The 15,090-nt window shown below is 40.5% G+C and overlaps 1 protein-coding gene across 1 annotated transcript; it reads right to left on the bottom strand.

Annotated features, from left to right (window-relative positions):
- Positions 1 to 848: 848 nt before the first annotated feature.
- rpgra (retinitis pigmentosa GTPase regulator a) lies at positions 849 to 14,948 on the bottom strand. The gene is made up of 13 exons (XM_028023826.1): positions 14,480 to 14,948; positions 12,300 to 12,425; positions 12,093 to 12,185; positions 11,332 to 11,394; positions 11,053 to 11,217; positions 10,814 to 10,963; positions 10,567 to 10,725; positions 9,728 to 9,883; positions 9,269 to 9,393; positions 8,249 to 8,458; positions 7,436 to 7,931; positions 7,279 to 7,358; positions 849 to 5,360 (listed from the first exon to the last, which is right to left on the bottom strand). The coding sequence occupies exons 1-13, from the start codon at positions 14,508 to 14,510 to the stop codon at positions 2,442 to 2,444; spliced, it is 4,773 nt and encodes a 1,590-aa protein (XP_027879627.1). The 5' UTR covers positions 14,511 to 14,948; the 3' UTR covers positions 849 to 2,441.
- Positions 14,949 to 15,090: the final 142 nt, after the last annotated feature.

Here is a 15,090-nt window from a genome sequence, read left to right as displayed (position 1 = left end):
CGGGGGGCAGGGGGAATCTGAGAGAGCCAGGGCCTGATGTGAACAACCACACATTCAGCTGCAATGCAGCAATAAAGCTAGAGTCTAAACATAGAAACAAGTTTACCATTATTTATGACTGTTAAAACAACAACAAAAAAAGATTATTACATTCAAAAAATATTGATTTTTTTTCCGGGTCAGTCAAGCCCAAAAGTATTCACACCCCTGGCAGATTTAGATTTAAGAAGATGATTTCTGATAGGAGGAGACAGACATCCCTCAGGGGAAAATAAACTCCCTTTTTAATGGCTTAACAGCTTTTTGAACATTTCCACAGGTATTTTGACAGTTTATGCTTACACAAGGAGAACTCCTAATACATATATTAGTATATGTATTATAATAACTGTTCATATAGTATATATAATAATGCCACCTTGTCATCATAATCTCTCCTTTTTTTCTTCCTTCACAGACTGACAAGGCTGGACTCCAAAATGTTAACATTACTTCCAGTCAAAAGAAAAATGTTCTCAGAATTAAAGGATTGCTTTATATTTGAACTCCACAATGTATAAAATCACAATTTTTCTTTGGAAAATTGTGATTTAAAAAGGAGCACAGCATGCATTTTTGGCTAGCTTTAACATTTCTGGTGTCATGCACAAAATCCCTACTTGCTAATAACATTATGTCCTTCATGTCCACACCTGAAATACATCTTGGTCACTAACAGTAGGGGAAAGTTAACTTACAATAATCAGCTAAATTATTACTATGTCATGTTTAAATAACACAGTGAAGACCTACATTAGGCCTAAATATACAAATAATTTTAAAATGAACTGCATGACAAAAGGCGGATCCATTTCAGCTTCTCTTTTTAGTTTCAGACTGAGTGCTTTGCAAAAATATCGCTTGTCACATTCAATATCAGTCGCATTTTGTCACGGTACATGCAAAAACGTAAGTGCATTTTATTGATAATTAGTACATTTACGAGGTTGTTATTCAGAGACAAGTTTGTATTTTTGTTTCTGTCAAGGTGTGCGCAGCTGATTTTTTTTTTTTACAAATTCGCTTCCTCTGAAGATCCTTCTTTTACTGCATTTTCTTTACCTGCCTGCTTCTTGAGCTTCAGACAACGTTCAACAATAGGAACATGACTAATCATGCAGGGAAAGTAAAGTGACTCACTAAAGTAACTCTACATCAAGCAGATGGAAACGGAAGGAGTATACAAGAAGCAATCAGGCAACAGAAAACAACTTTATTGTTGTTTTACAGAAATGAGCCTTGTAGCTTTATTATAAACACACAGCTCTGATTTGTTTTTCTTAAACCATTCTTTAATTATAAATGCTTTACTATAACTGAATTGAAGTAGCAAGCAGTAAAAGCAGCAAATAAAATAGAAATGGTGGAGATTTTAGCACCAGAAAATTGGAATTATACTAGTGTTTCATATGTCAAATATTTTGGATTTAGAAATAAAGTAACTTTCACTTTAATAACCTGAACTTACTTCAACTGCACTTACTGAAACACCTTGCAGTGAATTAAGTTTGAGACAATCCTACATTAAATAGCATAGTGCTGACTACAGTATCAAATATTCATCACAAGTGCACCTCAATAAATGTAATTTCTTTAAAAAGTACATTTACTTCAGTAATATAATTTAAAAAGCTAAATTCAAGTATATTATGGATTCATAACACAAAGTGAGACATTTTAAGAATTCACTTCTTAAAGTTGAGGATTAACCCAAAGCCCAAAATTCACGTTCTTGGAATGTTACATAAGAACAAAAAGAGCTTCGATTTAGAAATAAAATATATTATAATAAATATTAGTATATGTATTGTAATATCTGTTCGTATATAATATATAATAATGTTCTGTGTCCTAGTATAAGCATGGAAAGTTATGTGGAAGGAAAATCTGATCAATTATTATTAAAATTTGCAGAAATAAAGGCTAATGTGTAATAAATTTATGTTTTATGTTTTCCCCTTTGAAACAAATTGCTGAAATACGTTGACTTTTCTATGATATTGTGATTCATTGAGAGAAAACTTAAGCAATGCACGACAATCTGATGTATTGTGTGATGTATTGCTTGATTTTACTGTTTTCCTGGATGTGTCATCTAGTGTAACACCAGCAACTGCAACTGATTGAGTTTGACTAGCAATGAGGATAATTATTGACTCAATGTATTTGCGCATTATTAAAGTGCAACAATACTGATGTCCAGCAGGAGGCAGCAACAGAACATGTTCAAAAAGTATCAACTTTCCTCATTAAAAAAAACCCAACTATTTCCTGCCTCTCTTCTAGAAAGTGAAAGTCCAAGATGGCCACAGACGAGTGTCCACCTTAAGGCATGGAAGCCCCAGTTCAGAAACCAGTATGTATCACCATGGCAACAGTATCTGTAGATGAGGCAGTAGGAGTCACTGCAGGTCCAGGTACTGAGGCAGAACATCGTTCCAGAACTGCTTGGATTCTTCTGGTTTCTTCTCCTCTGCGTCTCTCTGTTTGCTCCTTGGAGCGGGTCTGGGAGCTTCTCTCCGTTTCCCTGAAGGAGGAGAAGAAGAAGAAGACGGTGGCTCCGCCCCCTTTGAGCCTGTTGATTTCTCTCTCTTCTTCTGTTTCTTTGCCGTCTCTTGCACTTCTTCCTCATCTTCTTCTTCTTCACCCTCTTCTTTTTCCTCCTCCTCTTCTTCCTCCTCTTCCTCATCTTCTTCCATTTGTTCTTCCTCCTCCTCCTCTTCCTCTTCTACTTCAACTTTTTCTGTTTGTTCTTCTTCTTCCTCTTCTTCATCTTGTTCTTGATTTCCATCTTCTTCCTCCTCCTCTTCCTCTGCTTCTTCTTCCTCCTCCTCCCCCTCATCTATTTCTTCCTCTTCCTCACTCTCCTTTCCTTTTTCCTCACTTGCTTCCTCTTCCTCAGAAGCAGAGATACTTTCCTCTGCTCCTTCCTCATCTTCTTCCATGCTTTGCTCTTCCTCCTCGCTTTTGCTCTCTTCATCCGTTCCTTCATCTTCCTCATTCCCTGTGCTCCCCTGTTCCTCTTCCTCATTTTCCTCCTCTGTGTTCTCCCCTTCTCCTTCCTCCTCATCCTCTGTAGCCTCCTGTTCAGCTTCTTCGTCACTCAAAGAAAGCTCTCCTTCCTCCTCCTCTTCCTCACTGACTTCTTCCCCCTCTCCTCCACTCTCCTCTTTCTCAGTTTCCTGCTCTTCATCAGACTGCCTCGGTTCCTCGCTTTCTTCTTCCTCAGACACCGCCGTGTCACTGCCCTCCCCGCCCTCCTCTTCTTCTTCCTCATCCTCCTCCTCTTCACTCTCACCATGCTCTCTCTCGGATCCTTCACCGCTTTTTTCTTCTTCATCCTCACTCACCTCACTATCTTCCTCTCCTTTACTCTCATCACTTTGCTCTTCACTTCCACCTTCGTCCTCCTCGGCTGCCTCACTCGCCTCAGAGTGACTCACTCCTTCACCCGTTTCCACGCTGCTCTCCTCTTCCTCACTTTCAGCATCCTTTGTGTCACTTTTGTTACTTTCTTCACCTTCCTCCTGAACGCTGGAGCTTGTTTTTCCCTCGCTCTCCTCTCCTTCTGACTCACTATCTTGCTCATCATCGTCATCTTCTCCAGGTTCACTCTCCCCTGCAGCCTCGCTGCTTTCTCCTTCCTCATCCTCGCTTTTGCTTTCCACGTCACTTCCCAACGCTTCTTCATCTTCCTTTTGCTCTTCATCACCGGTGTTTGTCTCAGTCATCTTGGAATCATCGTCCTCTTCAGAGCTTTCTTCTTCTCCTTCTTTATTTTCAAAAGTTTCTTCCTTCCTGATCTGCTCAGCCGGTTCCTGCTCTGAAGGATCATTGAATTCCTCCTCATGTGCATCGTTTCCTAAATCTGATAAGATGCTCATTTGAGCATCCTTCTGTGTGCTGTCGTCCCTTTCCTCTGAATCAGAATGCAACGTCGCAGAGAAGGACGGGTGCATAATTGCACTCTGCTTTGCGAACTGTTTGACTTTCGGTGTTTCAGGTTCTGGAGAGGCAGCTCTGTCGCTGTCGGCCCGGAAAGCCTCCACATGAGTCACTGCCTCGCTCAGGAGGCCGATAGCTGCACCTGCGACCCCCGCAGCAGGTAGAAGAAACGCCGCGTCGCTCAAAATCTCTCCCCACGTCTGTTTTCCTTCCTGCAGGTCTTCGTTCTCTTTCCTTTGAGTTTCAGGTGCAAGTGTTTCCGCGGCAGGACGGTCAGAGGATTGCAAGGATTTAGCTCTGCTGACAGAAAGCGCCCTGGCTTTTGTGGGGCTTTGTGAGGAAACTGCACTGCTCGAGACTTCAGAAGCATCTTCATGATGTGTAGAGGTCTGGCTGGGAGCCTCGGTTGTTTTAATCCTGGGTTTGGCTTTGCTGTTACGTTCCGAGTCCACATCAGCACCGTCTTCTTTCCCTCTTTTTCTCTGTCTAACTTTAGGTTCTTCTTCCTTCTTTTTCTTCTTCTCTTCAAGTAAATTCCGTTTTTCTGACGTTCTGCCTTCAGTTTCACCTGTTGTGCTTTTTGCATATATTAACCCATCCTTGTCACCGTTTTTGATGCTTTGACCTACAGCAGAAGGTTTTTCTGCATGTTTGCTTTGACTTTTGACTGGTTTGGGTTTAATCGCCTTCACAGGTGTCGATTTCACACTTAAACCCACAGCCTGAGAAGGCTTAGTAATTTCTGCAGCTTCAAGATTTTGTGATTTTAAAGGCACTGCTGTGTTATGAATATTTCTCAATGTGCGTTCAACCTTTTTCTTTGTTGGAGTAAAGTTGAGTTTCTTTTTGTCCTGCTGCTTCTTCACTTCAGCGGATTTTAGATCAGTGCTTTTATTCTGCATCACAGCATCATCCTTTGAGATGTTTTCAGTGGTTATTTCCTTATTATCTGTAACCTTTAGAGTTGAGCTGATCTTGTCTGATATGTTTCTTCTTTTTGGAGTCATTTTTAGTTCTTTCTTAAACGAGTGCTCTGTCAGTTGATCTTTTTCACCTTTTTTACTTACTTTGGTCATTGTTATCGGCACAGGTTGTTGTGTTGTTGCACTTTTCTTGTCATGTTTTATCTTATAGAGCTTGCTTTGGCCGTCTTTTACTTCTGGAGGTTTTGTTTTGCTGGTGGTAATGTTCTGACGGTCTTGAGATGTGACTCGTGCTTTTCTCTTCCTGCTTTTCAGTGACAACTCTTCTTCCTTTCTGGAGTTGGAGCGTGTCAGAGCCTCTGCTTTGAGGTACTTGGGCGAGCTTTGGCCACTCTTCTGGTCTCCACGAACCTCTAGCTCTTTGGCAATTTGAACTCTCCCAATTCTGGTTTCCTAAAAGACAGAATTGAATTTTTTTTTATGTAGATTGTAAAAATGTGTGAACAGGAAGGACAAGGGAGATTCCCAACACAAATCTGAGCTACAAATTTTGCTATTAATGACTGAGCTAAACATTTTAATAATTTTAATATAATCGTTAACAAATCAATGCATAAAATATTATAATTATATATAAATTGTTTAGAAAATACATTAAATCGCTGGGGTATATTTTAAGAATAAGTGCAAAGAAACTTTTGTGCAAAAAAACTGCAGCCTTGTCTCTAAGCTCCTTCAATGGATTATCAGATGACGTCATGCTTTTTCATGTTTATTGTTCGTGGTGTATAGTTTTCACAAGTGATTTTCATATTCATGGGATTTTTCTGTTTGGATGACCCTGAAAAACTAGTATATATTTTTATTTTAACCAGCTAAAAATGTTTTTCCTACAACAGTGCAAAATTCCCTGCAGTCAAAATGACCAAAATAGGTAGAAATTATCATATTTCACAGAGCTCGCTGTACAATTCATGCAGGGAAACTTTTAGTTGTGTAGGTTACGAATCAGGACTTTGTGGAAAAATGCCAAGAAGATAGTTGTTGCTGAAAGAAATGGATGCCGCTAAATACAGCACAATTTGGGGTAAAAAAAAAAAAGAAAAGAAAAATACTGTAACAGACCTTAAACATACAACTAGAACTACAAAGGGATGGTTCAGATCAGGATTCCTCAAAACATTCCTTAGGGGTCGGTGCAACTTTTATATGTGTCCCTGGTCCAACACACCTGAATCAAATGGTTGAATTACCTCCTCAGCATGCAGTCAAGTTCTTCAAAGTCCTGCTAAAAACCTGACTGTTTGACTCAGGTGTGTTGAAGACAAGACAAGAAAAGTTGCAGGACACCAGCCTTGGAGGCTTGGACATGAAAACCCCTGGTTTAGATTCTCACTTTTATAGCCAAAACTATAAAAATATCCTAAAGTTTGACATTAAAACAGTATTTTACCACCAAAAATAAAATATGATGACTTTCAACGTTCGTCTGCAAAGGATGCTGCCAGTAATGATTACAGGACAAACATCAGGTAAAAGAAATAAAAGAAGAAGAAGGAAAACTTTGACCGACCTTCCAAAATACCAGGCAAACTACAAATGTCAAGGCGACTGGAAAAGATTACAAGAAAGTGAAGCAAAATGCAAAGAGTTTATCTGTAGCTCAACGTTTTGTCATTTTCAGACTCTATTTGGCTTATAATCCATTAAATTTAACGCTCATGTACAGAAGCAAACACGTCTGTCGCTGCTGTACATTCACACCCTCCATGCGAGACAAGACTGGGTCACTGGACGCCACATGTTGGACAAACCTGCTGCGCACAACAACAACGCAGGAGACTCTGTCACTGCTTGCTTCAACGCTGGCTGTGGAAACACTGATGAGATGTGGCAAGGTTGCTGCCAGCTTTTCAAAATCACTGTGTGTGTGCGCCTGTGCATGCAGGTGGGGGTGTGCGTGTGCATGTGCGTGTGTGTGTACATTCCTGAGTCTGAGTAAACACACTCTGAAAAGCTTAATTAGTGCTGAAAACTGAGAAATCACAATTCGATTTAACATTTCACTTCAGTTTTAAACTGAGTGGAAAACTCCTGTGCACCATGTGCTTTCCAGAACACGCCAACACACACGCATATACACACACGTATACGGTATATATGCTGAGGTATGCAGATTTCCTGGAAAAGTGGGTGAGCGTTCAACTCTGCTGTTTCCTGCCCTGAAGTGCTTATAATTTAGAGCAGAAAGAAGAAACCAAAAGTGGATAACAACGCTCAGCAGAGTGAGTTTTAATGACTCTATGCTACATCCATCTCCTCCATCAAACATCACAGCCTTGCATAAGCTAATAAAAACCTCTTTTCTCACCATATATGGCAAAAAATCCATATGGTTTCTCTCATCTTCCACTTCTTGAGAGATTAGCTGTCCCCTTCGAGCTTCTCCCTCTGAAACAAGAAGAAAGGACTTTAGTGACTGCAGATACTTTAGTTACTTGCTTGACGAATGTATTAGTTCAAAATACTTGTTTGTGGTCCTTTCTGGTCCAGGTTATTATCAGAAACACGGATGAGGGGTCTGTTAGGGCTGCAGGGTTTGTTAGGTGGGAAAGCATCAGACAGCTTGTCATTTAAGGCTCTGCATGCTGCGCTCCTCACAGTCTTTTCAGAATAGGCAGGACTCTTTGAGTTATGATTAGCTCTAGACGTGGACGAAGATACAGAAGAAGGCAGCCTTTTGGATTTGGACCTGGAGGAGACGGCGGTGGAGGTTTTACTCCGACATGAGAGAGATGATTGTGAACGTGGGCTTGGCGGCTTGGAGGATACGGACTGAGATCTGGGGGATAAAAGCGGGCTTGCTGGTGCCGCTTTGGGGGAGGAGGTGGGGGAGGGAGCATCCTTTAGAAGCTGCTTCAGGTTTGGGATATTTCTGGATGTCTGCCAGGAGGTGCTGAGGAAGCCAGAATTAGGACGAGGGGGGGTCTGAGGCAACTCTCCAAACAGCTCCACAAAGCTTTTCTGAAAGGGCAAAAGAGTCTCAGAGTTAAAGGTTTGAAATTCATCTTTGTAGCCTCCACAGCACAGCAGAGTCAGAAAAGCTGTGTAACACTCCTCCCTGCTGGAGCTAAACTGTGACTGCAACCAAACAAGAAATATTTGCAGGTTTTAATTCAATTAGATTTTGTGGCATTACTATTGTTGTTTTTTTATATTATTGAAGTTATTTTAGCAGGAACATGCAGTCATTACAGAAGACTTTTATTTTTACAGACGTGTTTCTGGACATCCCACATGATTGTGCTCTTAAAATGAGCCGTGAGGCGTTAGGTTCTCACTTTTTTTCTGTGGCGAGCCCGAGCAGCTAGCGCTGAGAGAGGGACGACTGCAGCTGGGTCCATCGGAGAGTCTTTGAAGAGGTTTTCAGGGTCGTCTGACTCCCAGAAGAAGTCTGTAATTGCGGCATCCTTCTGTGACTCTACGCCCTGACTCTGTGCTGCTGGTCTGGGGACAGCCAGAACCAGAGTGTGGTGACCACCGCAGGACACCTAAATAAAGACACAAAATAGTACCGTTGATTAAAGCGCATTCACTTGCAGGATTGAAATTGCACATTTTGGGATTTATTGTCTTATTTATTGTGTTAGCCTTTAACTTTTTCACACTTTGTCACCTTACAACCACATACTTTTGTAATATGGGGGGTTTTTGGGGCAAAGCATCTGTGAACATCAATCAATCTCAAGTCTTTCCACTGATTCTCAGACTTTTACTGGGCCGTTAAAACACACTAAAAATGTTTTGAACCAAACTACCACGTTGTAGATCTTAACTTTAGATATCTATTTTTATATTTTAACTCTGCTTCAAACTTCTCCATAACGTTCCCCACTGTGTTCCTTGGTCTTCACGATACTGTTTGTTTAATGTTCATATTACCCACAGAACAAATTAATTTATACTGAAATTAAATCACACACAGTCGGACTCTATTCACCAAACAGGCAACATTTGTATGTAATTGACTGTATTGGAGTTTATTTTAGAGGCATCAGTTTTAAAAGTGTCAAATACACAGAGAGACTATGCATAATTTTATTTAGTAAAAATATTTTTAACCTATTGATGACTTTCTTTCCACTTCACAACCATGTACTACTATTTTTGCATTGGATAGTCACAAACAAAATCAAGAAATTATGATAGGGATGTGGCTGTAACCTGAAAAAATGTGAAAATAAAGTGCACAAGGTGAAAATATGTTTTTTAGGGACTAAAACAAATAATTATAATAATAATTATGACTTTTTAAAGTATTTTTCCATTGATATTTTTAGTTTGTGAGACTCCTAACTTACTGATTGCACGTTGTACTTCAGGAAACGGGTGCACAGTGTTGGGCTGAACTGGTTGATGAAGTTCTCCTGCTGTAACCCCAGTTTTCCATAACGGCCATCACCAAATGTGTAGAGCAGTCCAGCATCTGGAGAGGAGATGGGCAAATTTGCATTATTTGACAACAAAATAAATTTACAATTAAAAGATAATAAAAAATAAAAACACAAGGTCAGCATTTCAGGTCATTTATGTTGTTTCTCCTGACAAACAAAGTAGTGAGAGTGAGGTAACACCAAAGTGAATTTTTTGTCATTTTGCAATAACTTTACAATAACACACTGACTGCTCACAATCCCTCCACATAACTCTACTTCAAAACATCTGATCATACTGTTCCTGCCGTTCACAGCACATCAAATGTGCATGCGGAGCTACAAAAGTGAAACGGGAATAGCATTTTCAAATGATAGCTGGTTTACTTGTAATCACAGCAGTGTGGTTTTCTCCGCAGGCGATTCGTCTGGCGCTGCTGTTGTGGAAGCACTCCAGTGGTTTTGGCAAATGAAGTTCAAACTCAAACGTCCCGTGGCCCAGCTGACCGTACTGGCCTCTGCCAAACGTGTACACATCCTGCTCTGGCTCAGGAGCACAAAAATGGCAACACAAAAGAAGAGAAATTTAACCAATCACAATTAATGGTCAATTTACTTATCTGCTGTACGAAAGTATAAATCAGTCGTGTTTGATCTTGGATCTTGATTTACCGGTTTACTAATTCTCATTTCAGAACGATAATTGCACTTTTCGTTCAGTGAGATGAATAAAAATAGTGAGCAAAGTTAAGTGATATTTGCCAGCAGTTTTTTGAACCATCACTTTATCTATTCAAAACAGGACAATTCAGAGAAACAGGGATATTCATAAAGTATATATGATCATTTATTTATTCATGATGAAATAGTTGCAATTTGAATGACTCACTGACCGACCGATCGATTAATTTAGAGGTACCACACATTTTAACAGTTTTCTATGTTATTTTATGTGATATCTCCATAAAATTACAACAAAAATTAAACATATAGTACAAGGAATATGTTGACATATTACTGTTAGTAAAACTACTCCCTTTTAAAACCAATTTTCCACAAATTTGAAATGTTTACATGCATTTTAAATCACCAGCAAGACAGAATTGTAATTTTTTTTATTTAACCATAAAAATTTAACTTTACATGAGGCTCTATTAAAACTAGACGAGTTATCTAATTGTAAAGGGAAAGAGATTTTGTCTTTTCAGTTTATCCTGTCAACACACCTGTTAGTGCCACAGTGTGCTCCCCTCCACAGCACACCTGAATGACACTTCCCATAATGCCTTGCACTTGCTGGGGCACTCTGTGATTAGCCAGCTGCCCCACCTGGACCCCGAGTCGTCCATTTGCACTTTCACCAAAGGTGTAAAGTCCACCGTGCGCTGAAACAGAATTATTAATGGATAAAAGGTTACGAGTCTGGTCTAACTGGGTCAGAGCAGGTCTGGGTTTGGTCGAGCAGCGTCGTACCTGTCACAAACGCTGAGTGGCGATGCCCACAAGATACCCACATCACCGCCTGCCCCACATTCAGCTCTCTAGGTTCTGCTGCAAACGCCTTGTCCCCTAAACCAATTTGACCCACGGAGTTGTCTCCCCACATGAACAGCCTCCCTTCCTCTGCACACACACACACAGAGAAGAGCAAATCAAGCTCAACACCAGTCTACATATGTTTCCTTTTATTTTTTCTTTACGACTAATCAGACCTGTTAAGGCAGCTGAAGTGCTGCTGCCAGCAGCGAGCATTTTGACCGGTGCCGAGTCACAAAACGGACGCAGCAGCTGAAAGGATTTAGTGTTCTCCCTGTGGCCCAAGCCGAGCTGTCCCTTCTGGTTCCTGCCAGCCCCACAGACGCAGTGCTGAACTGAAACTAGTTGCAAAACAAGATCTGGTTCAAAAACAAGACATATAAGGAACTAAATATTTGGTTTTAATGCAGAAATCTGACACATCGTGATTTGAGATTGTTTGTTTTACATCTTACATGTGCAGACAAGTGTGTGATCTCTCCCACAGGCCACAAGCTTCACCTTTTCAGGCTTCAATGCTGAGAAGTAAACAGCCTGTTATACCACAAGTTAAGTCTAACAAGAGCAAAGTACTTTACATTTGAATTTTTAAGATGTCATGACTGTATGATTGAAATGTCCGCAGATAAAAGAAGGGTTACTGGCATTTTCATGTTTTCTGAAATGTCATTAAACCAAGCAATTAAGCTTTAGACCTGAGATAACGTGCTACATTTACAGAGGCATCTTTCTTACACCTTGAACTTTTTTTGCACTTTTTTCCCATCACAAGGAGATTTATTTTCAGCTTGTGACCGTTAAATGTCTCAAATCAAACCTTATTACACATATCATGTAAATACAATCAAAATATACTTTTCAAATGACAATTTCATTTATTAAGGCAGTAAAGCTATTTAAACCAACCTGGCTCTATGTGGAAAAAGTAATTGCCCCCAAGTAGCTGGATGTGCCATTTTTGTGTTTTATTCAATTTTGTTTGATTATGTGAAACATTTAAGCATGACACAAAGTAAGATGAGATGAAACCTGTAAGCATGCATTTCTAGTTGTATGTTAAGGTGGGTTTTATTTTTCAGATTTTTTTCCTAAAATACAATTATACTCTCATTTGTGCTGAGCTGTAAAATAAGATCCCCCAAAATACAAAATACATATTCCGTGCAAGACACTATGTTAGTAAAAAAAACTTACTACATTTGGTCTGTGTGGATACCTTTCACAGAGGTGGGTTTTTTGGCATCTGGTTTTATCTTCAGTCCCAGTTGGCCACCAGTATTACCACCAAACATGAGCAACCTCCCATTTTCTGCATAATTAGAACAAAAGGCTGCTTTTATTTGCTTTTTTCAGCAAAACAATACACATCCTTAGTCAGAAATCCGCCTCTGACTGAAATGTTTGTATATATATGTGTGTGTACCTGTGATCACAGCACTGTGCTCTTTGCCACCGCATATCTCCACTGGACGGTCATTTTTCAACCAGAACTGACTGGGAACATCGTTAGCAAAGCTGCTCTTCCCAAATGTGAAGATGGCTCCTGTTTCTGAGGTGGGTGGTAAAAAAAAAAAGTGTGTGTGAGCAGTGGCGGCTGGCCAGTAGGGGGCGCTTGGGCGCCGCCCCCTTTAAATTGTTTAGATAATAAATGATTTCTATTCTGAACTGCAAAATACTTAGAAATGTATTTATTCATACTGTGTGTCCAATAGACATGTTAGAATTTATTAAAATAGTAAATACATAATTCTAATTGCTCACATTGTGCACACTTCGTATGTGCAGGGCGCCGTCCTAATGAGAGTGTATGTAGGCGCATCAACTTTTGGCAAGCAGGTGATCTGAGGCTGACTTTTAATTGGTTGTTTAAGGTTTTTCCACAGGGCGCAGCGATCTGCGTCCCGGACACACCCATTCTGTTGTGTCATTACTGGTAGAGCGTCAGTACTGGCTAATTTTTTTTAAAACATTGTGTGATTGGACAATCCCCGATTCGACTCATTAGCGCAGCTGCAGTTCGTTAGGTCGATTCACGGTAACGTTTGCAAAGTGGAGTAGTTTCAAAATGAGAGAAAATTCTGTTTTGTCTTTACAAAAAAATGCTTTTACAAAGCGTTCACTTGAAGAAAAAAACAGGATAAAGGAGCTTGGACCGGATCGTCCCAATTTACAAATTCAGCAGCAGGCAAGTGATCGTGGACGATCCTACACGCGGGCTTTTTCCAGCTTTTCTTATGACAAGCGGAGTTGGCTAGCTGGATGTGATGTAAGCAATGCATTTTACTGCTTTCCGTGTTTGCTATTTCAAAGTTCTGGCACGGAGGCAATGTGGACAACAACTGGGGTAAGAGACTTAAAACATCTTTCAGAAAAATGCAAACGGCACGAAAACAGCCGCAGCCACCTAGACAATGCAATGAAGCTAAGTTTTGGGGGGAAACTTAGCATTGCTCAACAGCTAGATGAAGGCTACAGGATTGCTGTTAGATTTGGTTACTGTATTTTGTATAATCTTGTCCCACAAAAATGCTGTAACACATTTCATAACACAGCCTTAAAAAATGGCAGCAAATGTTATTAAAATCAGTAAGTTTATAAATAAAATGTGTTCCTTCTTTCTATGACTTAATAGAAAGGACAAAATAACATTTCATATTTAGAATGAAAAATGTGATTATAATATCATAATCTTCATGTTTGTCCTTCTCTCTTAAGGTCTGTGATATCATACTGGGACACACCAGGGAGCGCTTTTCTTTCACAAACCACCTTGTTAGTGCCACGCTCCTGCAGGGGGACAGATTTGAACAATACAACACAGCATTTCCTGAAGATGCACTGAGCAACACCTTAAAAGCCTATCCGGTGCTCAATCGAGGTAAGCTGAAGACAGAGCTTACTCTCATCTACAGCAAGGAAGAGTTCAAAGCCTGTTGTGGTGCTGTGGGCCTACTCCAGCTGTTTATGGAAAACAATCTAGAAGAAGTCTTTTCAGAAACTGTCACGCTCTTGAAGATCCTCATCACCACACCCATGACCACAGCAGAAGCTGAAAGGTGCTTTTCAACTCTGAAAAGAATCAAGACTTTTCTGAGAAACTCAATGACTCAGGACAGGCTGAATGCATTGGCCATGTTGTCAATGGAGAAAAGACTACTCACAGAGATGACTGACTTTAACAAGAATGTAATTGAGAAATTTGCAGGGCAGAAGGAAAGGAGGGCAAAATTTATGTTCAAATAGTGCTATTTTTTAAGATTTGTTTTGTTTGTTTTTCATTTGTTTGTTTGTGTGCGCCCCCCTCAGTTTTTTTAGCACCAGCCGCCACTGTGTGTGAGTCACCTCTCTGCTGCTGCTGCCCTGACAGGAACAGTGCTTCAAATCTAAGCAGGTCAGCAAGTAACCGCAGTTGTCTAAGTTAACACCGGTCAAATCCCAGCACAAGCTGCTGTCAACTCTCAGGAGATTTAAGCAGCAGCGGACAGAAATAGCAACAGGTTTACAAGGTTTGCACGGTAGAAATACAGAAACTGACACTTTAAAGAAGAGAGGATGTCTACTCCTACATGTATATTATTCTAACTAGGCTTGTGTGCCTCTCACCAGGTATGTCTGCATCGGTCCGGCCAGGCATCTCCTCCGTTGTCCCGGTCTGCGCCCCGCAGCTCTGTGCAGACTGCTGCTGTAGATCAGGGAGAGCTCAGACTGGACTAAGCTGGACTCGTGCGACCCATGGATCCGAAATAAATAAATAAACGACTATATTTACTAGTAAACATAACTAGTAAACTATTATGTTTACTAGTGCAAAACACTAGTAAACATAATAAACAACCTTAAAATAAAATTAAACTAATTCAGGGGCTTACAGTATTTTTAATCCTAAATGGTAGAGAAAGGAAAAGTTAAAAAGGTCTTTTTACTGGCTACTGTTTAATTTGGGGGACATGGGTCGCTCATTTTCAACGCTTAAAATGTTATGTTTTTTATTTGAGAAACCTCGGACCAAAAATATGACTTGGGGATACTGAGCCAGTGGCGGCTCCAGGGGGGCGCTAGGGGGTGCTATAGCTCCCCCCGGAAAAGTCATAGCACCCCCTTAACATCCATCCATCCATTTTCCCTCCCGACCCCATTAGGGGGGGGGGGGGGTCTGGAGATAGGCACCAGTAGTTGCTGGTGCCTATCTCCAGCTACGTTCCAGGCGGGAGGCG

This window comes from Xiphophorus couchianus, chromosome 7 (genome assembly GCF_001444195.1).
Source record: "Xiphophorus couchianus chromosome 7, X_couchianus-1.0, whole genome shotgun sequence".
NCBI lineage: Eukaryota > Metazoa > Chordata > Actinopteri > Cyprinodontiformes > Poeciliidae > Xiphophorus > Xiphophorus couchianus.
This window is presented reverse-complemented; position numbering and strand designations above follow the sequence as displayed.